General features: G+C 41.6%; 3 protein-coding genes across 5 annotated transcripts in view; 1 reads left to right on the top strand and 2 right to left on the bottom strand.

Annotated features, from left to right (window-relative positions):
* The window catches only part of cyfip1 (cytoplasmic FMR1 interacting protein 1), a 44,658-nt gene extending 26,469 nt beyond the window's left edge, over positions 1 to 18,189 (bottom strand). The window contains exons 1-11 of one of the 3 annotated variants that reach the window (XM_080771060.1): positions 18,018 to 18,189; positions 10,869 to 10,989; positions 8,178 to 8,267; positions 7,547 to 7,624; positions 7,159 to 7,260; positions 6,435 to 6,616; positions 4,793 to 4,889; positions 4,182 to 4,310; positions 3,639 to 3,743; positions 2,457 to 2,548; positions 1,242 to 1,359 (exon numbers count right to left, since the gene is read on the bottom strand). In XM_080771060.1, the coding sequence (XP_080627186.1) occupies positions 1,242 to 1,359; positions 2,457 to 2,548; positions 3,639 to 3,743; positions 4,182 to 4,310; positions 4,793 to 4,889; positions 6,435 to 6,616; positions 7,159 to 7,260; positions 7,547 to 7,624; positions 8,178 to 8,267; positions 10,869 to 10,985 (1,110 nt within the window). In that variant the 5' untranslated portion in view covers positions 10,986 to 10,989; positions 18,018 to 18,189. Of the gene's footprint in view, positions 1 to 1,241; positions 1,360 to 2,456; positions 2,549 to 3,638; positions 3,744 to 4,181; positions 4,311 to 4,792; positions 4,890 to 6,434; positions 6,617 to 7,158; positions 7,261 to 7,546; positions 7,625 to 8,177; positions 8,268 to 10,673; positions 10,726 to 10,868; positions 10,990 to 18,017 lie in introns of those variants that run through there. The other 2 variants (XM_080771059.1, XM_080771061.1) reach the window with 2 other exon arrangements.
* Positions 18,190 to 20,946: 2,757 nt separating this feature from the next.
* On the bottom strand, positions 20,947 to 21,207 carry LOC308319413 (signal recognition particle 9 kDa protein-like; the record flags this gene model as incomplete). Its single annotated transcript, XM_080769478.1, has 1 exon — positions 20,947 to 21,207. One exon carries the CDS (start codon positions 21,205 to 21,207, stop codon positions 20,947 to 20,949), a length of 261 nt encoding a protein of 86 aa, XP_080625604.1.
* A 504-nt stretch (positions 21,208 to 21,711) lies between these two features.
* On the top strand, positions 21,712 to 22,668 carry LOC308320137 (solute carrier family 25 member 32-like; the record flags this gene model as incomplete). The annotated part of the gene is made up of 1 exon (XM_080770456.1): positions 21,712 to 22,668. One exon carries the CDS (start codon positions 21,712 to 21,714, stop codon positions 22,666 to 22,668), a length of 957 nt encoding a protein of 318 aa, XP_080626582.1.
* Positions 22,669 to 22,863: the final 195 nt, after the last annotated feature.

Here is a 22,863-nt window from a genome sequence, read left to right as displayed (position 1 = left end):
TTAATATAGATGTGGTATTGCTTGAAGTTCAAAATGCAATATAGCCTCTGCCCAAACAGTCTTTCAATTATTAACTCGGCACTATACATTTTACCACTCGCATTGGGGAACCGGTTTCAAATACATGAAAAGTTATTGATTGCATGGGTTGCAGCTGGTGTCATGCTTTAAGCATGAGACATAATGATAAAGTGTAGCTGAAAGTAGAGATGCTAATCATATGACAATTCAGGGCCATGTAAGTCATGTTGTAAAACAGATGCATTATTCATAATCATCACAGCTTCAGCGAAACCCGAGAGATTAATTAAACTCTGAACCAGCAAGGGTTGATTTCTTATGCTGTCCAAGAGTCCAATCAACACTCCAGACACTCCAGCCACCGGGTGGCAATAGAGACCAGTTAGCTGCACCAGCCAGAATAGGGCAGATTACTGTTTTCACATCCAGGGTCCTCGCCAGCAGGCCTCCATTGTAAGAAATGGCTTATGTTAGCAATAGCTCACGATGTTTATCTTTCGCCAGAAACGTTAATATGTCGGGTGCGATGCGATGAAAATGGAAAATTTGATCCGAATCATCGGATGGATGATGATCACCATGGACAGCGATCGTACTTTCAGAGAAAACAGCCAAAGAAGATCCTACTTTTAATTGGGACCCTATGGAATGCGCACACACGTCTCCTGGTGCTGGGTGTGACGGAAGGCAACCAAATTGTTAAAAGAAACAACATTGTTGCCATGGAGAGCCTTGTGGAGACTGACGTTTTTATTCACCACTGTACTGTAGAGGTTTCCGTTTCTACTAGTATCTCAGTCGAGCTCATCTCTTTAGTCATGGGAAATGTCCATACAAATCACATTGTATTGTGACCCAGGGAAGTCCGCAGTGATAAGGTCTCTGTGCTGAAAGGTCGATAAAGATCATGGCTCGCACACACCCGAGATGGCCCATAACCACTAAAGCCACTAAATACTTTACTGTATGACGAATAGATAAAATAGCCAAATTAAGAGCTCACAACGCATTACATTGTGAGCTTGTAGTTTGGCTACAGGGTATAGATCCATCCATCTTCAACCGCTTATCTGGAATCAGGTCGCGGAAGTAACAGTTCCAACAGCAACAATATGGGATGCACCGCTAATAACTTCAGCAGTGTATTTCAATGTTGTTTATTTCAGTGCCACAATCTCTGGTGTTGGGAGTCGGGACAGTACACACTACAGCACACTGACCTCACTGTTGCTATAGCGAGCCAGCTCCGAGATGAAGCGCATGTGGTCTTCCCGGATCTGAATCATCTGTTCGCAGATATTGTACTGGGGGCTACTGGAATTAGACGTACAAGACCACCTGCAGAGAGAGATGGGACAGAGCAAAAAGCCCATTCAATTAGCAGTCTCAAGGTAACCACAGAGCGGAGAGGAAATAGAATATGGAGTTCAGAGACGAGGTGAGAAGAATCTAGTAATTTAAAAAAAGCCAATTTACTTGTTATGCCCATAAACCCTCCCCACAGCTGTTGTATCCTACTGGCTCAAGTACCCACCAGTGGATGGATCCTTCATTGGTCGCCGAAAATAGGTGGTTTTCAAGTGACATGACTGTAGACCCAAGAATGAATTAGGGTATATTTACAGACTCCTATAGTGGTGTTTTTTAAGCCACTCGAAAACATATCTGGAAAATGCCAATTTCTTTGAGAAAAGCTTTGTATAGACGGGAGCAAGAAATACCAAGGTCATTTTTTAAGTAATCTTAAATATGTGGCATGTGGCAATTTGACACCACCAGGGTAGTTCTCAATGTGTCTCTCAGCAGCTTTGGAAAATGTTTCTAAGCTACAAAGAGTCATTTGCTGGCATTTGAAAGATGCAATGATTTAAATGACGTTCCCAAGGTTTGGGAAAGAAAAAAGCTATTCAAACCTATCATTTACTATTCAAATAGTTACTATTAATTTACAGTCAAGGAAACGGCAAAGTGATGGAAAGAACCACATGCTTCCATGTTTTAATTGGCTAAATCGACATTCAAAGGATAATAATCATATAGTATTGAAGAATAGGCTGAACCAAGGTCACATACTGAGGAGGTCCTCAGTATGGGACTGTAATTCCATAAAGCTCAAGGACATTGAGTCATCCAACATTGTGCTTATTTATACCCCTGACAGAGTAGCTGCAGATCAATGATAGATAGGTTCTTTGAATGTTATTCATGAAGCCAAGATGAATCAAATAGTCAAGAAACATGTTTTAGTTATTTTCACAATTTATGTTTTACTTTCTTTCTTTGAAACTTCCCAAACTAAGGAATCAATTATCTTAGTAAAATATAAAAAGACAATTGATTAAATCAATTAGTTCCATCAACTGTTGCACCCCAAGACGTCTATGATTAGCGAACTCCCTGGGTTGAACCTGCCTGACTATGCATTGTTCTCTCACCTGGATTTGTTCTCTTCAAAGTGAGCACTGGTCTTGATGTATCTGGACAATTCAATCTGCATGTCACCAAACAGCGGAACTACCTGGAGTTGCTGTGAATCACAAGAGAATGTCCATCATTACAGTACACACACAATGTATTCCATTGATGCTACACGTAACATCTTCTGTGTTAAAGGGCCACTTCACCACTTTTCAACATATCATATAATAGGTCCTCACTAATAATCATGATAAAATGGCACAATGTTTTTCTACTCAGTCTGTGTATCATAGGAGGGCTGTGGTCAGTTCAGAAACCCGTCCACCAGTGACATCATCGTTAGGCAGATTTTTTTTAAACTTCTTTTTACAAAAACGTTTAGATTTTAATTATCTTGAGAACGATGGCTTCCTTTTTCGCATTGCAACTTTTCAGGACTAGAAAGCCTGCAGTTTCTATTAGCTTGGATTCCCTGTCGATGATGTCACTGGTGGAAGCGTTTGTGAACTGCCCACAGCCCTGTGGGCAGTTACTCAGACACAGACTGAGTAGAAAAAATACATTTTATCATGATCATTAGTGAGGATCTATTATATGAAGATAGGTTGAAAAGTGGTCCTTTAATATATATTGACCACCCCCCCTCCAATTGCTTTTGCATTCTAGAAATAATCAATAATTTGGGTTAATTGTTGTAATTTTGGAGTGGATAAGATCAATGATTTTAATACATACTGTAGAGCCACACACATATCATGTTTTAAATAATGTTAATTCATGTGCATTTGTGTTGCTACCAAAAGCCATTTCGCACTGTATTATTCAAACAGAGGTTTTTCTCCATCCGATAAAATATATATTCTCGCTAAGCAGACTGAAACTCAAATGAGAGAGGAAAAGCCATCTCTCTCTTTCATGGGCCTTATTTGGTCAGCTCAGGGGCAAACAAAAAGCAAATGCAAATCATTTCATAATATGTTGCTCAGCGTTTATTTCTAGGCAGTTGCTCCATGGGGGGGGGGGGGGGGGGGGGGGGAGCAGAGGACAGCCAGGGAGCAGGCTTCTCTCGTCAAACCACGTGACTCCCATTGGAAAAGCATTGCAGACGGTGCGACACACAGAAGACGTGATGTGAAGATGTGTCAGGTGCCTACAGCCACAGTGGACAGTAAATTAGACACACATGCTCCTCCACATACCTTGAAAAACTTGTCGATCTTGGTCAAGTTAATTCTCTTCTTGGCATCCAGTTTGTAGATGTTGCTCTGGGTTCCGTCAATCAGGTACAAGCCGAAACCCATTACCTGGAAATAGTGGAAGTAGTAGATTTTTTACTTTTTTACTAAAAGTAGAAAAGTAGCAATTTTATGCTATATGCTATATCCAAAAATGATGTGGTATGTCCCATTTCACAAGTTTAGTAAATGTATTGTGTCACTGTTAAGTGGCTAATATATGTTTGTAACAAGTAGAAGTATAATGAAATGTACTCAAAAGTAAAAGTTAATATACTAAAAGTACCTCAAAATAGTACTTAATTACAGTAATTGAGAAAATGTACTCAGTTACTTTCCACCACTGGTGAAGAGGTTAAATATCGTCTCTATCGGGTGGAAACCTCATATGTCCAAAACTGCACTTTTCTGCACGGAAACTCAGTCAATCAATATTGTCAGCAGGGATCCGGATGCCAGAGAGGCAGTTGACAACTGAACACCGACAGCGGCTTGGTGGGAGCTCACCTTTAGCAGCATGTGTTTTTCACCGGGCGTGAGGTACATCTTGTTCTCATAGTAATCCACACACAGGTTGACAATGTCTGCCAGCAGATCATCATATCCATTGATCACCTCCAACTGCTGCTGCAAAGACTGAAAGCAACAGAGAATAAGGTTCAAGATGATGATAAATTAAAATGGCAATGAGGAGTGAAATGATTAACCTAATAAATTGAATGAGAGATAGTTCGGCAAAGATATGAATAATCAGTTTAATGTTGAAATTGAATGTTTTTGACTGCTGGGAAAACATTATGGTAAGACATGGCAGTTTATGTTCACATGTGCATTTATCATCATTTTGTATATTATTTCTAGATTTTTAAGTTCTAATTGAATAACATTATGTAAATTATTTTTAAGTCATAATGTGTAACATTCATTTTAGTAGTTTAGTTTTATCAACACCCCTTGTAACTCTGTTGTCATTATAGTGTTTGTTGTCTACACGGAATAAAGCAACAAAATGGTATTTAGTATACAGAGCTTGAGTAATTTAACAACCTAAAATACTATGAAGCACTACTTCCAACCATCTTGTGAGCAGTTGAATGCAAAGAATATTTCAGTCCAACCTGAGTGATTTTGTTGTGGTTGGCCAGGAACATGGAAAGGTTCTGAGACTCCTGAATGGACGACGGTTCAGACATCTTCCTGAGGAACTGGGCCGCTCTGCAGGGAACACATGAGGGGCCAATGACATTCTGCCAAAGCATGCTATTTTGGTGCATTCACGAATTGTCAAGCACCATGAACAACACAATAAGGTCTTGGAGAATACCAACCCTTACTGCCATCTAGTGTCAATTTGATATTAAAAGCAGGGCAACATATTCAATTTGAAATGCTAGCTATTCAAATAATGTGGGAGGGGGGGGGGCAGTACTTATGTTATACGTTGGCATCCACCACTAAAACAATAAATATGTAAAAATGTTTTATACATTTTGGAAAAAGATGTTTGAACAGCTAAATCTGCCTCGCCCCAAGATTCAGTTGAGCAGATTTGTTTTAATGTCAGGAGTGGAGGAAGTCCACCCTGGTAAACCAAAACATTTTAACAACACAAACGTGTATGAGAAATGGGGGTCTTGGGACAAAGAGGTGGGTCTGCCACCAAATTTATTCATTTTGGGGTAATTTCAATTAAAATTTGAGAACCACAGCAATAAACCATAATACAGTTAGCACCAAACCCGTGACCAGAGAAATGCCTATTTGGAGCATTTTATTTTGTAGTTTCACTCTCAAACTGAAAGATTTTTTGACCCAATCAGAACGCCGCATCCCTCAAGGCTATGGGACGTTGCCCTGCTACGTGAGCGATGTGTGCACACACGCACATGCAGATTGATTGTAAACAAAGTCAGAGAGAGACAGGCAGCAAAACTCATGGCTTAATTCTAACATAATGTTTTCAAATACATATTTTAGCGTGATGATTAAGTTTAAAAGGAGTAATAGTCTGTCTGGATGTCATCTTGAATGAGATTCAAAACCACCTGTGTTTGGAGGACGACACAGCAATGGGAATAAAACAAGTGAATATAATCAAGATTCATTAATATGTATATGAGCCTCGACACATCATAACGCAGCACGTTTTCGTTCAAAGGAAGTAATTACAATTTGATTTTTATTGACTTTTGATATAAGAATACACAAAAATGAAAATGTTCCCTTTTTTTTGGCATCCATTGTTAGGAATGCCCATATGATGACCATGGACAAAATAGGAGCTCTGGGGTGCCGGAAAGACATGGCCGCTTTTACTCTGAAACCCACGACCCGGAAACAATCCGCTAAATAAGTGTGCTTTACATTGCTAGCTTACATTGCTATCGTTTTAATTTATACGATATATTAATCCAAAAAGCGTTCATATTTTGCGGGAGAGACGGATGAGGAGCAGAAATGAAGCGCCAGTATATGGATCAGTTCAGAACCACAGAGAGCGCCCTGGATTAGGAGAGACCAGTCATACTTTCTGCCGCGCTAACAGCTAAGTCAGCGTTGGTAATATGACTGCAGAGTGTAGCCGAAAGGCCAACTGACAAATAAAAAAATTCAGAATATTCCTCTCTCGCCCGGTATCATTGAGGATGCACTAGGAGGTCGTCTACAGACGTCGTATATACCCCTCGGTTCGAGTCCCTATGACGTTTCCAGACGTCGTATGTACAGAATGTGTTAAGGGCTGTGCTGTGGTTTACGTACCGTTTGTAGGCGGAGTGGTCATTCTTGACACTGCACTTCATGTTCTTCAGCTCATCCAGCACGGCGAACATGTTGATGAACCTCCCCAGCGTGAGTAGGTAGGCCTCCGAAACAAAGTCTTTCCTGCGCTCTGCATGACATAGCCGCCGCACCTCCCCACAGAAACGATCGATCGCCGTACGCTAGGGGAAAAAAATCAGACCTGTCTGAAGTGATTGGTGCAACAGCGCCCCCTGTTGGTACTCTAAACATATGGACAGACATAGGGAGGGACGGAAATTGCTGGTTCTAGGAGTGGTTGCACCACTCAAAAAGGAAAAAAAGGAATGAAAACCCAATGAGTGTCACACAGACAATGTTCATGTTGTGTTAATGTAATGCAAATGTCAATACTCATTTGTGTGCCAATGCATAGAGGCGATTTGTTATCACTTAATTACAACAATCTCCCGATATTGTGACACTTTCTCTGAACATCAAACCTTAACCACATTAACCTTAGTGTCTTTCAAGATTCAATATTGATTGATTGATTTGTGTTCTTCTACAAGCAGCATCAAATTATAAAATAAATTAAATTAGGTTTCTCCCAAAAGAAAGCACATAAATAGTGCAAAAAAGTCTTTGTCAATCTAAAAAATAAAATTATATTAATTCATGACACAAAAAAACAAGCACAACCAAAACTGGATAAACTCATTTAAGTTTGGGTGGAGTGTGTTACCTGGAAGTACATGAAGTTCATCAGCTTGGTGACTTCTGGCTCCAGCACCTCTACGGTCTTCTCGTAGATCTCCACTCTGTTAGGCTGCTCGTTGCACTTCACCTGAGAGGCGGTGAGCGTGGAAAGAGAATGAAGAAAGGTTTGCTTAAGAAAGCCTTTGTTCCATATCATTATTATTATGTTTAATACAATTTACAGTAAGTGAATCTAAAAGGAACACATATCTGATCTCACACACACAATCTCTCAATCCCTAACCGCTTCCAATGAGCAGGTTGGTGCCTTGCATGGTTTGTGTGCGAGTGGGTTAGAATTTAAGCAGTTTAGAAAAAGAAGCTGATGTTATCACACGTATGGTAAATCATGGGCTTAGCAGAGGACAGTTTACCTGTGGTATGGCTCGTGAACAGCTCCTCCATGTGTAGAGCATCACTGCATACTCCTGCCCCTCCTCCAACATCTCATTCTGATTCCAAGACACAAACACCATTAATGCATGACTAAAAAGGTATGAATCTCAAAATGTCGTCGTCACTTTCACATTCAAGTGTCTGTTTATTTGGTAAAAATAAAGGCTGAAATCTGGAATATTTGTAAGCCACACACACACACACACACACACACACACACACACACACACACGTGTGAGTCATTTATTCTCAGAGGGCGGCAGGGCAGCTCTTCAATGCTTTCAAAAAAGCCCAGGCTGCATACAAAGTACTGTTGGATTGAGACCCTTGGCTCTAAACCTGCAATTATCCCTCACTAATTAGACACAAAGCAGTAGCATTCCTGCAATAACTGCCAAAGACCCAATTGTCCGTGAGCTGTGTCCGAATGTTCACAGGGGATAGCCAAGCCTCTTCACTTAACGAAATGCTTATCCATAACCATTTTCTCTACTGAGCGTTTGTCCCTGTTCTGGAGTTTTTCCCAGGTTGTGCTGGGAACAAGAACTGAAAGTTAAGAAGAAAATAAATGATGTAATTTCTCAAGCAAAATAGATATTTCTACTTTACCATGCTAGAATGGACTGTGGCCTGTTCAATGTATCTGGCGATGCCAGTGACGAAGGCATTGCGGTCCTCGAAGTTGGTGTTGAAATTTGGCTGTAGAGAGATGAAAGATTATATGAAATTATGGATGGAACATCATGCACATACAAAGCTGAACCAGTCTAATGGTACTGTAGAATTACTGTTATAAAACTACAAAACAGACATGATATAGCATGAGTCAAAGTACCCCATTGTCCTGAATGTAAGGACAATAGGGTAATGTATTTTTGCCAATGGAAATATCCTGGTAACTTACTTTTCTGCCTTTTATCACACACAAAGGGTCATTGCATTTCTACAATACAATCTATGGCCCTCATTTATCAACCGTGCGTACGCCAAAATATGGGTGCACGCCAAAATTACCGAAACTTTCGGCATTTACCATTTCCGCCAAAGCTTGAAATTGAACTTGAGTAGGACAAAAAGTCACGTCTGGTCGGGAGCTGTCGTATGCTGTGTCCTCGGCTGTTTTTCTGTCGTACACAAGCGGAGCAGCATTGTCTGAACTGCTGACACGCTGTCACAGGCATCTAAGCATATGTTTTCACTCCTAAAATGTTAATATAAAACTATGTATATACATGTAAAAAAAGAAAAAGAGAGATTTCCAACTGTACAAGTAATTCAATTCGCGCAATTAAAAACAATATATAATATATATATATAATGTTTACAATGTATTAGTTTGTGCTTAATCCAACAGTGCTTTACTGGCCTTGTTATGCGAGCACACTTGTGAGATGATTTGGGAGTGCATGCGGCATGACATCAGATGCCTATATCACTGTACTGTCTGTGAGTGATATTATTTAAAAAAAAAAGGCATAAATGGACTGCACGCCTTTATTTCCAAGTGACAATGACAAGCATATACAGCTTGCCTATTTGCAATTGTAGCAGGCTATAGGCGTAAGGGGCTTAATCATTCACCATTTAAATAAGTGCTTTGACAGTTCAGATAAAAGCGAGATCATTTTAGGGGGTCGGGAGGACGGGACCGCGGCGTGCGTCGCCAACACATACCAGCACACATGCAAGCGGCAAGCCTTCATCCATAGGTTTATGATTCGTTCATCAATGATCAAATCACTACAACGTTGATTATGACTGCCTTGACGACATGATAGCATATCTCTCATGCAGGCAGCCGACACTCACCCACAGGACTTATCACAGCAGTGCGCAGTCTCACGCCTTCGCCGTGCACTGCGCACGAATGGGTAAAATTAATATAGGCCAGCCTACAAACGTATTCCATTCATGGCGATGCGATGTCGATGCGTCATGTAGGTGCGTGCGTGCGTGCATGACAGCAAGGCAAGCGAGGTGAGAGGGAAACAGACAGGGTAGGCCTACAACTTTATTTAATTCATGCAGGTGTTCTTTCCTTATTTATTTAACAACACACCAGTTAGTTGGGCTTTCAAGTTCATCCGTGTGCGTCTGTGTGTGTGTGTGTGTGTGTGTGTGTGTATGAGAGAGGGGGGTGAGGCACGGGAGAAACTTTTTTTCTTCCTGTAACCATGGTTTCCAGGACGTATGGCAGTTGTTCATGTCGCAAAAACGAGGGCGAGGCTTGATTTCATAGGGCGTGGCAGATAGATTTCAGCCGTCACATTTATTAACGTTAGAACGAAATTAAGGAAGGATCAGCTGTTTGCGATCACTTTATAAATGCTGTGGCGACGTGGGTGTACTACGAAACCCACACTCGAATTTGGGGCAGATGTTTACACTCAATTGATAAATGAGGGCCTATATCTCAGCCATTTCTTGTCTACTGATTTAGTCGAATGTTTCCTAATTAAGGCCCATATATTGCTTATTATGGAGAGCTCTGGTGGATGCCCTATGCCCCTCGACGGGGTAAAGAGGATTAAGTCAAGTAAGTCATTGCTTATTATTAAAAGATTCAAATTCTGTGGGGTTTCATAATCAAAAGTGGTGTCTGTAGCAAAATAATGTGGTACACAGTAAAAAGGTAAAATGTTAAATTAACAGCACAGTAAAATGATGTAAAGTCTCCATTCATTGTCAATGGGTAGGATAAATATAGCCGATTTGCTCATCCACATGTGACGAAAATGTTCCATTCATTGTCAATGGGAATTTCATGTTTGTGTAAGACGAAAATGTACACGAATAGCTGAATATAGGGAATTGATTATCAATTGGGCGATGATGTAATAATGGCGACAGACCTACCTGGTATATGAGCGAGGAGGGGAGGGGCTCGACAGACAGGCCTACCTGGTATATGAGCGAGGAGGGGAGGGGAGGGGCTCGATGCGACACTGCAGAGCTACCAACCTGCACACATTTGTGTGCAGGTTGGTAGCTCTGTGACAGACAGGCCTACCTGATAGATGAGCGAGGAGGGGAGGGGCTCGATGCGACAGACAGGCCTACCTGGTATATGAGCGAGGAGGGGAGGGGCTCGACAGACAGGTCTACCTGGTAGATGAGCGAGGAGGGGAGGGGCTCGATGCAACAGACAGGCCTACCTGGTATATGAGCGAGGAGGGGAGGGGCTCGACAGACAGGTCTACCTGGTAGATGAGCGAGGAGGGGAGGGGCTCGATGCAACAGACAGGCCTACCTGGTAGATGAGCGAGGAGGGGAGGGGCTCGATGCAACAGACAGGCCTACCTGGTAGATGAGCGAGGAGGGGAGGGGCTCGATGCAAGGCTGCTGGTCGGGGAGTGGAAGCTCCTCCAGCAGGTCCACGTTGGACAGAGCATCTTCTAAAGTCACCGGGGACGTCATTCTGCTGGAAAGGGAGAAAAAAACAACAGCAAGCAAAATAAAGCGTCAAGCGTCAGTCATCAAATTGCACACTTGATGAACCCAGGGGGCTTTTTTCTGAACACATTTTAAGTTGAATTAAAGCTCTTCAAACTGTAATTGTGTTTTTCCATCGGGGTGCGTGCGTACACAAATTAATAAAATATATATATATACTACTGTATGCTAATTTAACTAAACTGTAAACTAATAAAATTGCACAGTATTTTCATTTATAAAGCCATTCTGGGTGACCTGCCGTCTTACATTTCATCCAAATTCGACCTGGTCCAAAACGGCCTAAACCTCAGGTCCGAGGGGGCTAAAAAATGTCTGGCCTTCTTTGGTCCTTGGTCATGGAATGAACTACAGTCCAGACTAAAATTGGCTTTGAAAGTTCCCTTGAGAAGTTTCAAAAGGATCATCTTTGATGTACAATCCAACACCTGCACATGTTTGGATATGTACTAAGTTCATGCCTATATATTAATTATATTCGTTCAGATCGTGTAGATTGTGTATATGGTGTATTTTGCCCTGCTACTAAAAAGTAGGACAGGTGACTTGTCGTATTTATGCATAGGTACTTTAAGGTGTATTATGGATGTTGATTTGCTGGTTCAAAATGTAACATTGACGATGTGGTATTGAAGTGTCATTTTTATTTCTGCCTCTTGGCCAGTTCCCACTTGTAAAAGAGACGCAGTTTCAATGTGAATTTACTGGTTAAATAAAGGTTAAATAAAATAAAAATACATGGAATCATTAATGTTGATGCTGTTAAAGTGATGCAGAAGCATGCTTTTGCATTGGCACACATTCTATCACTACTGCAGCCTGCTGATAGGGGGAATGCTCCAAAACACAAAGTACAGTGGCTCAGGCGAGCACCGGCTACTGGTAACTGGTAACAACAAAGGGACTGTGGGGGCGGCTGTGTACACAGTCCCAGGTCAGGCAAGGTCTGCTGCTGCACTGAGCAGGCTGGCAGGACACATAGCAAACAGAGGGGAACGACTTCTGACTGTGATAGCGCTAGCTAGGGCCAGGCAATTAATTCAGAAACCTTAGAACCAACAACCGACGTATAACCAAGAAGCAAGGTTTTTGGGCGGTGCCTCCGCTCCATTACACAGCTATGCGTGTCCCAATAAACGAGAAATGTTGACCCTCTGAAAAGTATATTAATGAATCCAGTGAATACTTGGTCTGGGCTACTTTTGAACAATTTATTTCATCAATGGGGCGTGGCACGGAGGTGAACAGGCTGTGGTACTGTTGAGGTGTTATGGAAGCCCAGGTTTGCTTTGATAACAGCCATAAATTCATTTGAATTGTTCAGTCTTATGTCTCACACCTTCCTCTTGACAATACAACCTAGATTCTCTGTGTTGTTCAGGTCAGGCCAGTTGGCTGGTCAGTTAAGCACAGTAATACCATGGACGGTACACCAGTTACTAGTAGTTTTGGCTCTGTGGGCAGGTGCCAAATCGAACTGGAAAAGAAAATTAGCATCTCCATGAAGCTTGTCAACATTACTTAAGCACAATGTACTCTCAACATAAGGCTTCGGCTTGTCAATGTACGGAAGCACACAGTGCTGTAAAATATCATAATAGATGGTTGTGTTGAGACTCTGGACATGACAAAACAGTGATTTGTAGAGCTGTACGACATAATCATCAAGATTAAAACAAAAAAGGTTTTAAATACTGAATTATATTACGGAAGAAAATGAACATATATACATAAATATACAAAATATTATAATTAATCTAATAAACATGAGATGGACCTGTATATGCTAGGAGTGCCTCACCAGCCAACGCACATGAGTAGGTTGAACAGAAACCAATGCTAACCAAACAGGTTTTGGGATCCCATACACACATCAAACACATTCTGTGTCTGGTCTGTGTTTAATGGCCACCACAATGCTTTTCCAATGGGAGTCACATGGTTTGATAAAACATTTGTTTGATGGGCAGAACACAGCCATCAAACACAAATGTTTGGTCAAACCATGTGACTCCCATTGGAAAAGCATTGAGACGGCCATTAAACACAGACAAGACGTGTCTTGTGCTTGATATATGTGTATGAGGCTTGGAAAAGTGGCCATCAAACACAGACAGAACACAGAACATGTGCTTGATATGTGTGTATGAGGCCTCGCTCACACATTCGAAACAGAGACAGAACGCGTGTTCTGGGGGAGAGGGGGGCAGAGCAGCTCGCAATTCATTTTCAATGGATGTCACATGGTTTTGACAAAACAGCCTTGCAGGGCTCTGTTCTGCCCTCCTCCCCCCATCGAGCAGAGCTGTTCTTTTTTTTTGGCGTGATTTGACAGAAAAGGGGGAGAGAGACTGGGGAAGACACGCAACAACGGCCGGCGGGCTCGGGACTCGAACCCGTGGCATGCCACCAGGCCAGTGCCTGGACCGCTCAGCCACGGCCCAGGCCGAGCAGAGCTGTTCTGTCAAAACCACGTGACTCCCATTGCCCCCTCTCCCCCCAGAACAGAGACAGAACACGCGTTCTGTCTCCGTTTCAAATATGTGTGACTGGAGCATTGGGAATTGATTACATGAAGCCAGCACCAGCTTGTGCAGTCTCAATGTTTGTAAACAAAAAATCTGTCTATATTGGGAGCTTGAACCAAGGAATCCAGGGGGAATCTATGTATTATTCTATGACCTTCCGGTCAAGAGTTATAGGCCACATCGTGATGGTGCCCGTTATAATGCCACCAAGAGGCCAATTTGGAAACTTGGGCCGACTGGGAGTAACATCACAAAAGTGGTTGATGTTTCTCTGGAGTTTTTTGCGGAACTACAGTTTTTCAAAAGAGAAACAAGCCAAATGGAAACAGCTACATTAAGCATTCTTCATGCCGACACTGTCTGATCAATGGTGTGGAGCTAAAAGGCGACTTATCAAACAGGAAATAAACCTGCTTTCATGCCACAAAATAGCAAAGTACAGTATGAGTCATATACACTAAGACAAAAGAGACGGCATGTGACAAAAACCTGAGTCACAGAGGGACATGGATGGTCTTAATGGTGGTTTAATTAGCCTACTGTACAATACATACTGCAAGTATAGAAATAAACTACAAGAATACTCTATGAAAACTGTGCAGATAAAAATAAATTGAAAGCTAGGCTACTGAGCAAAATGTTATGCCTGCTGAAAGAAAATAATACATATATAACAAACACCTGTGTCCTCCTCGCCAGAAGTTCAGCTTGTTATTACACTTTCCTTTTAGCCTATGGGTCAGTGCTAATTCTGCAGACAGGATACTTCCTTTAGAAAATGGGGAAGGGATCCCTATTCCCCTGTGACTTATTTATTGTTCAGTACACACAGTTCCTCTTTAAGATAAAGTCTACAGCCGTCTCCTTCCCATGAAGAGAGAGAGAGTGTGTGTGTGTGTGTGTGTGTGTGTGTGTGTGTGTGTGTGTGTGTGTGAGTGAGTGAGAGAGAGAGAGAGAGAGAGAGAGACAAGGAGGAAAAGGAGGAAAGTCATTAGTAATGACACCATATTAGCCGTTTGGTCCACTGAAGTAATCCTTTTGGTTTACAGGGCTACCTACCTTCAGAATGAAACCATAAGCAGCTTAAATTGACCTTGTGTGAGTAAGCCTAGGTGTACTGACTTGAGGGCAAACAACAACACGCCACCATGCCATCAATTTGGGGGACAAAAATCTGTCTTGAGAGATCACCATGCCGTAACGTAAAAAAAGGCTTTTTTGCAAACACAAACTACTGACCATGTGTTGGTGTTAGTCTGTCAACAGTCCTACGGTACTTTAAATTACAGACAGTCACAGATCATAAAGAACCAATGATGTGTGTGTATGGCATGTCTCGTTTGCACACTTTAAATCCCCCTGCTGCGCTGCATCTCCTGAAGTGGCTCAATGGCCCAGAACACACACACTATCCTCTCTAATATGCACACGGCTCACAGTGGTGGTGTTAATGGTTGACTTGCATCAACACAGTGGAATGATGCAAGGAAAATAATAACACAGCAGGCATGCAGGTGTAGAGAATAAACACAGACACAGCTGTGGTAAGGTAAGGGCCGATTCATACTCCTAGTCCTATTTTATCACTGTTTCGGCGCTGTAGTGCCGAAATGATTTCGGCTCGTCAGACGTTTTCAGTAGCACCGTCACATTGTAGGCTCTACAGCGCCGAACCGACTTTTATTCTGCTCTAAAATAGGAGTATGAATATGCTGCCTATAGTCTCGTGTAGCTAGACAACTATTCCACATCCACAATCTCTGAATGCTATATAATCTGGAACTGCAGCTACCGAAACCGAAATCAGAGTAAGGAAGCTGCTATTTTCGTTCACGAAAATATATTTTAAAATATCTTTAGAGCTTATTTTCATTTTTTCATTTTCTGCTAAGCAACAAGCTATATGCTTAGATGATTTCTATTTGTATTTATATTAGGATACATTTGCGCGACTATATAAAAGACGAAACAGAAGTGGGGAGGAGTCTCTGCTTTATATTTTACTCATGACAGCTCTTCCGTTTCTCCAGACTGTATGATGAAAGCATTTGGAAATTGCGAGAGGCAACAGTCTGGTAACGCGAGACTACGTGTCTGCACACTGCAATGCCGATTGCCACATGATTGTCACTCCTTTCTCAGGTTATATAGGCTATATTAGCATATAAGATGTGTGCTGAAGCCTATATTTTAGCCAAATACTTTTAGTATCACTGCTTACTAGCGATGACATTTTCATTGATTACACACTCCCCTGTGGAACACATTTTAGTCTTCCTAAACCGTAGACATGATGTCACATAGGGCTAGCCAGGTGCAATAACCACAATACTGCCAATGCCGCGGTTGTGCAATGCATACTGCAGTGTCGAGTTCATAACCACGATTCTTACTGTTATTATTTTTTATTGTATTTTCTTTTTTTCATTCAAAATAACTTTTTGGGGGAGATGCGACCATACTGCCAGTAAACAGTGATTAATTACCGCGATAACCAAAAATCCATACCCTATTACCGCCCCGGCCCTAATGTCACATAACCATGATTAAGTGTACAGTATAAAAAGGATGTGGATCATACCAGCAATATTACAGCCAGGTGCACAATTTCTACTTGCTCCGAAATGGTTTGAGGTCACCCGATCTCAGTTTCTAACCACCCACCCCACATAGCCTGACCGACACAAAACAATGCCTAAACCTAACCATCAGTGGCCCCTTTTCCACCGAGGTTGAAAGGGTTCCGTTTTTTTTCCTGTCAAATATTTAACCAGTTCAGTGTTTCCACTAAAACAAAATATTGGTTCAGTAATCAGTATCCTAAAAGTTGGTTTGGAACTGGAACCAAAAAATGTCAGCCGGTTCCACGAGAACACCAAGGTTCCAAGGATTTAGAATGGAAGCAGTTCTAGAACCACTATTTAAGTAGTAAGTTCTAAATTACAACTCACTATACACTCTATTGCACCCTTATAACACCATATCTCTCCTATTGTGTGGAGGTGTGGGGAAACAGAAACACCTATAAAAGCAACCTTGAGCCAATAAATAATGCAGAAAAAGAATAGTAAACAAAGATCACACAAATATACGGTTTCTAAACTTCCTCCTGGGAGATCCAGAGATGTTCCAAGGCCAGTGAGACACAGTGTCGTACATATTCCAATCCGCGGCTTCACTTGAACATTTTTTTAAGTCTCATACAGCATTCAACCCAATGGAGCAAATGACAGGGAATGCATAGAAGATGTGTCCCACCCATGATGGTGGTGATGGATGCAGGGTGTGTCCCCAAAATGCCATTTGGGGACAGAAATCCCTTCTTTCCTCTGACTGAGACATGACACTGATCATGAAGAGAAGACATCTCGCTCATTGAGGACGTTCAATCAGACCGGTGTTCTGCAACCAGCAGGAATGCAGGACATAACATTTGGTCGTTGTGAGATATTCTGACAAAGAACAGCTTTTAATCAAGGGATATTACATATCCATGTCTCCAAATGTGGGCCCCAAGACCGGTTGAGACTGAGAACCAATATTATAGAAAGTTACATGATTGTCTGATGCAATGGTTCTCAGAAATGTAATAACCTTAATCTATTTTTTATTTGATACTAGTATACAAATATACTCCTGTAAAGATTAGATTACAAAATGACATGCATAGTATATTGGCAAAAATAAGTGCTGTACAATACATATGGACTGGTCATTTTTAATGCAATGCATGGACTTGTTATTATCACTGAATATAGGCCTAGTTGTAAGACTTTCTGATTTAAATGTTTCTTTTTAAAGCAGGTGCCATTTGCAGATTTTTTTGTTGACTTCATGTTGACTTGAATAAAAGGTTTATTAACCAAAAGTTATTTTCGTGGTAGGCGGGGTCACTACTCGATATGTGGGTGGGGGATTAATTGGGTTTGGGGGGTGCGTGCATGCCATTACCTGCCTAGGGGTGGGTTGGGTTCCCACTTCCCAGTTGTAATGTGTAGTTATTTATGAGTTTGCAATATCCCAATGTAATCTCAGTGTTGTGATCTTAAATCATAGCACTCATACAACATTTAAACAACATTACCTGATCGCAGCATATTGTAGCGTACTGAATACAGACAGTAGTGGTGAATGAGTGGATACATAATAATCCTTGCTGTACACCGTGGCCTGGGATTAGTCATAATAGTCGGGCCTGTGGAAGTGGATTCATAGGCGGTTGGAACGGACTTCCATTCCTCCCCACAAACTAAACGTTGACCTCCGTGTTTAAACCACCTAAACTCTCAATTTAAACGACAACACGTTAAAAATAAGTCAATGGAACCGACGCGGTGTTGGAAAGAACAAGGCAACACCCCAAAAAGAAACACCACACAACTTTTCCTACAACTACAACTCCTCTGGTTGTAGTCACTCACACGGGAGTTTTAAAACACCCAACAACATACCAATCAATTCTACTCACCCGGAGTTGTTTTCCAGGGAATGTCGGTATCGTTTATACGTCTATAAACGCCATTAATGTCAAATATATCCGAATATGGGACTAGTTCTTCAGTTCTGTCCAAAGTTGTGCAGTCCGACTCCGCACTCGGACGGCAGAGGAATCTTCCCTTCCCTTTTGGTCGATGTTATCATGGGCGGGCGGGCAGGCTGCAAGCAGAGAGTAGGGAAGTTCCTGTCCGCTGAGCGACAGGAAACCCCGAAAACAGCCGATCTACAAGCTCACAACGCGTCGCTCCAGCGACGCGTTGTGGGCTTGTAGATCGGCAGTTTTCGGCACACGACACCGTCGTACGGGCGGAGTGTAATACATCACACAGCTGCTGCTTGGCTGGCTGCGGCACACAGCCCCTCCACTAGGGACATGGGGGAATACTAAAGGTACAATATCAAAGGAATTTACAAATAAAGGCATGCATTTTATGGTGTTTAAAACATTATGTAATTTGTTAAGGACCTTAAAACAAGTTTTATCCTTTGTTTCTGTTTATGAACTGCCAGACCATATGCTTTCTGTGGGGTTTAGTGTAGCGCCCGGGCCCGGCCTATGATGAATTCCTGTTCTGTTCTTTAACTACATAGAAGTGTCTATTTGTATGTCTCTAAATGTTTTGATGAATTGAACAATGTGGAACCTGTTGTAAACAAGTGTAATGCTTAATTGGGTCGTCCACTCACAATTAACAGTCTCTGTATTGAGTTTGTGCTTGAAATGTACTGTAATTCTACAAACTGTTAATAAATATTTCAATCAATCAATCAAAGCCTACATTAGGACCATATAGAGTGGTCCAGCTCCCTGTGGAAAAGGGAGGATTAGCAGTCCCCAACTTTCAATATTATCATTGGGCAACAGTAGTGAACAATCTAGCATAATGGGTGGAAATTGGAACAAGACCCCAACTCAACATGGTTGGATCTTGTACCACAGGGATGTAACTCTATATTACTACCAAATCTACCATTCATAACTGATGCTAAATTGGTACCAGGTATTTGGGCTAATTTTATTGTGAACAACACCCTGATTACATGGTATAACATAAAGAGGGCATTCTCAATGTCGAATAAATATTCTTTTTATCCCCTCATGCAATTTGCAGGTTCAAGGAATGGCATACAGTAGGAATTCAGGTGATAAATTATCTATACCAGCATGGTACCTTGAAATCTTTTGGACAACTACAGGAACAATATGGGCTACCCTGGTTACATTTTTCTTTAGATATTTACAAATTTGAAGTTATCTAAATTCCATACCCCAGTATAAAGGACAGATTGAGAGACTTGTTCACCAGGTCTGCCGGCTGAAGAAGAAAAAAACAAGTTATATATATCAATTTCCATAAGGAACGTTAATACCAACATCAGCAGGAAGTCGTGGGAACGGGACTTACAAATTGCAATTAATGACCATCAATGGAAAAAAAATATGTAAAATAATAAAAAGATATGTTGCAAGTGCAACTACAAGCCCAAGGAAATTCAATTCAAGATTATACATAAAGTACAAACTACACCATATCAAAGGAGCAACTATGATAAAGACTGCCCTGGTACATGGTACAACGTGGGCACATATGTGCACCTAATGTGGCTCTGTCCAGAAATCCAAAAATGTTGGGTGGAAGTTAAGAACAAAATCTCTATTACAGGGCTAAGGATCGAACTAGATCTCCTACAATGTATCTTGGGTTTACACCCAACGACACCTGAATTAAATAGATTTAAGAGAATCCTGAGTATCATACTGTGCTAGGTTGTCAATACTACAATGTTGGATTGAGGATGTTATTCCATCTGTATGGCCAGGGGGAGGCAGTTTAGAGACCAGGATTACTGCATGTTTTTGTGAGGGTACCTACCCTAGTCTGTGTTAGTCTGTCTATGTATATGTGAGTCATCAGTTTGTGCAAAAATGAAAAATAAAATGATTGAAAGAAAGGACCATAGAGTGGAGAGACTGCATGGAGACAGCAATGGCCTTTTTGCAGAACCCTTTACTCTGTATTCACGAAACCATAGATTTATTTCTGTGTAACTGAAAGGTCCACCTGCAGGCAAGTTCCCTGGCAGTGAAAATTTTGGCTGCCGCCTACCGGTATCCTGATACTTGGCAGAATCCATGATGCTGTTGATTGTGCCAAGAGCCCCTGCCTTGTAGCACAATAGCCCAAACTCCCAAAGCATTAAAGCTCTATTTTATACTTCCAATTATTAGAAAATAGCCGATCTACAAGCTCAAGATATCAAACTGTGATCGATGAGAAAATACAGAAGATTTACTCAGACTTCATGGCATGCAGTGACGTCAGTCAACTATGAGGTATCTATGACGTATGACTACAAATGTGGACAATGTTTTCAGCCTACTCTCACCCCCAGACTTCCAATAAAGAATAAAGAAATATAAAGCATATGGGTCTGTCTGTACATTTTTATTTATTTATATATTTGTTTAGTCTGGCTTTCAGACATGAGTCATGTGTCATGAGTCATGTGGGAGCCAAGTCTATGGACTTTAGTGTTTGGCTCCAGACATGTCATGTGGCAGCCAAGTCTATGGACTTGTAATATTTGCTTTAAGCAGGTCCCCTGTTACAGTTGCCAGTTATAAAAATGAAATTTTTTGTGAACACAATGAGTGTTCATTGATAATGAATAATCATGTGTCACCAAAGAAATTACATTTTGGGGGCAGAAGAAACAAACACAAAAATCTAATCCCTGACTGAATCAGCATCTTTGCTTTGTGTTCGGAGCTGTTCTGCCATCCAACATTCTATATCCCGATTCCTTGTCTCTCTGATCTCATCTCCAATCCAACGTTTTTGTCTCAGTTTTAAATCTCAGTCTAGTATAGGTGTTGTAGAGAAGACTCCCGGAACCTTTCAGTCTGTCTCCATGTCACCTTGGTGCGTCTCCTTGGACACCATGAGCCTCATAAGTTTGCCGTGGAGTTTCTCGATCTTCTTTACATCCTGTGCCTGGTCTGTCTTGTATTGTAAACACACAGCATCGTCGGTTACTTTGATGCAAAGGTTTCCGTCGCAGTGTCTGTACTTCATAACCACTCTGACCTTCATAGGATCTACCAAATACAGTTTTTCTGCTGCACGAGAGAACTCCTCCCAGGTCTGATAGTAAGGCATGGTCTCGATTAAACAGAAATATATTTTATATACTGTTTAAAAACACTGCTACTACTAATGTCAGAACACAACATCAGCAGGAGTGTACACCTATTTAACTAAGTCAATGGTAGTCTGATGCATGAATCTTTGCCCAAATATGGAGTCATACGTCAGATATGTCATAGATGACAGTGACATCATATACTTTCTGGTGGAGATACAGTATGAACTCCGCTGTGTGAACCTATCTAGTCTTATTATTTTATCAGTTTGTTTGTTTTTTGTTGTTTGATTGTGGTGCTTTTATACTCAACTCTTTCCATAATTTATCTGTTACCCATTGTATTTCATTTTCACCAGGTCTTTAACATTTTTACTGCATCCATGCTGCCCACCGAACATGCAAAGGTTGTTAGTTTTGCGGTGTTTAATGTGACGGCAGTGCTGCTGAATAATATTGTTCACTAGTCTACTGGGTTTCCCCACAGCTAACCTCTCAGCTACCTAACTCCTCAGTTGAACATGAACTCTTCTCCTACAGGACCTTCAGGTCCCCAGGGGTCCAATCTCTTCCCAGCAGGTCCTATCCAGAAAATGCTGAGCCATGTGAGGTTGGAGAACCTGGCTGGAGGTCTCAGTGGAGGAGTGGTGTCAACAATGATGCTACATCCTCTGGATTTGGTAAAACTCAGATTTGCTGCAAGCGACGGGCTGGAATTAAGACCGAAATACAATGGCATTTTTCACTGTTTGAAGAGTGTCTGGCAACAGAAGGGACTAAGAGGACTCTACCAGGGGGTGACCCCGAGCATTTTTGCTGCTGGAACATCATGGGGACTCTACCTTTTCTTTTATAACGCAATCAAAGCATATACACAAGAAGGACGTCAAACAGAGCTGAGTGCCACAGAGCACCTAGTGTCTGCAGTTGAAGCAGGTATGCTGACTGCTACTATAACCAACCCAATCTGGGTAATAAAGACCCGATTGGTGCTTCAGTACAATCCTGACCCATCCAGTAAACAGTACAATGGCATCGTTGATACTCTGGTAAAGGTGTACCGCCACGAGGGAGTGCCAGGTCTATACCGGGGGTATGTCCCTGCTCTGTTTGGAACCTTTCAAGGAGCATTGCAGTTAATGACCTATGAGGAGCTAAAGAGAGAATACAACAAATACAACAACATGCCTTCAGACCACAAGCTGAGTCCATTGGAATGTATCACAATGGCTGCATTATCTAAAATATGCGCTATGGCTGCAACATACCCATACCAGGTGGTGCAGGTTCGTCTACAGGACCAGCACATTGCATACAGTGGGGTTATCGATGTCATCAGAAGGACATGGAGGAACGAGGGCGCTAGAGGGTTCTACAAAGGTGTCATCCCCAACATTATCTCTGTCATTCCAGCCTGTTGTATCACCTTCATAGTATATGAGAAGGTAACTCAATTCCTGCTGGGCCAATTCAAATGAGGAAAAGAACATTTGTTCCTTAACTTCCTTCCACCTCAGTGATAAAACTTTCAGTACTTTCATGGGAGATTTGGGTACGACACAAAAGTTACACAGTGTAGCTTCAATCTTTTGTTTGCATTGTAATAGTTTTCTTCCTTACAATATTTGGTAGCATTAGCAGGATCCCTATTAATTTTTTTCCAGTCCTATCAA

This window comes from Protomyctophum bolini, assembly GCF_963924005.1.
Source record: "Protomyctophum bolini genome assembly, chromosome: 8".
NCBI lineage: Eukaryota > Metazoa > Chordata > Actinopteri > Myctophiformes > Myctophidae > Protomyctophum > Protomyctophum bolini.
This window is presented reverse-complemented; position numbering and strand designations above follow the sequence as displayed.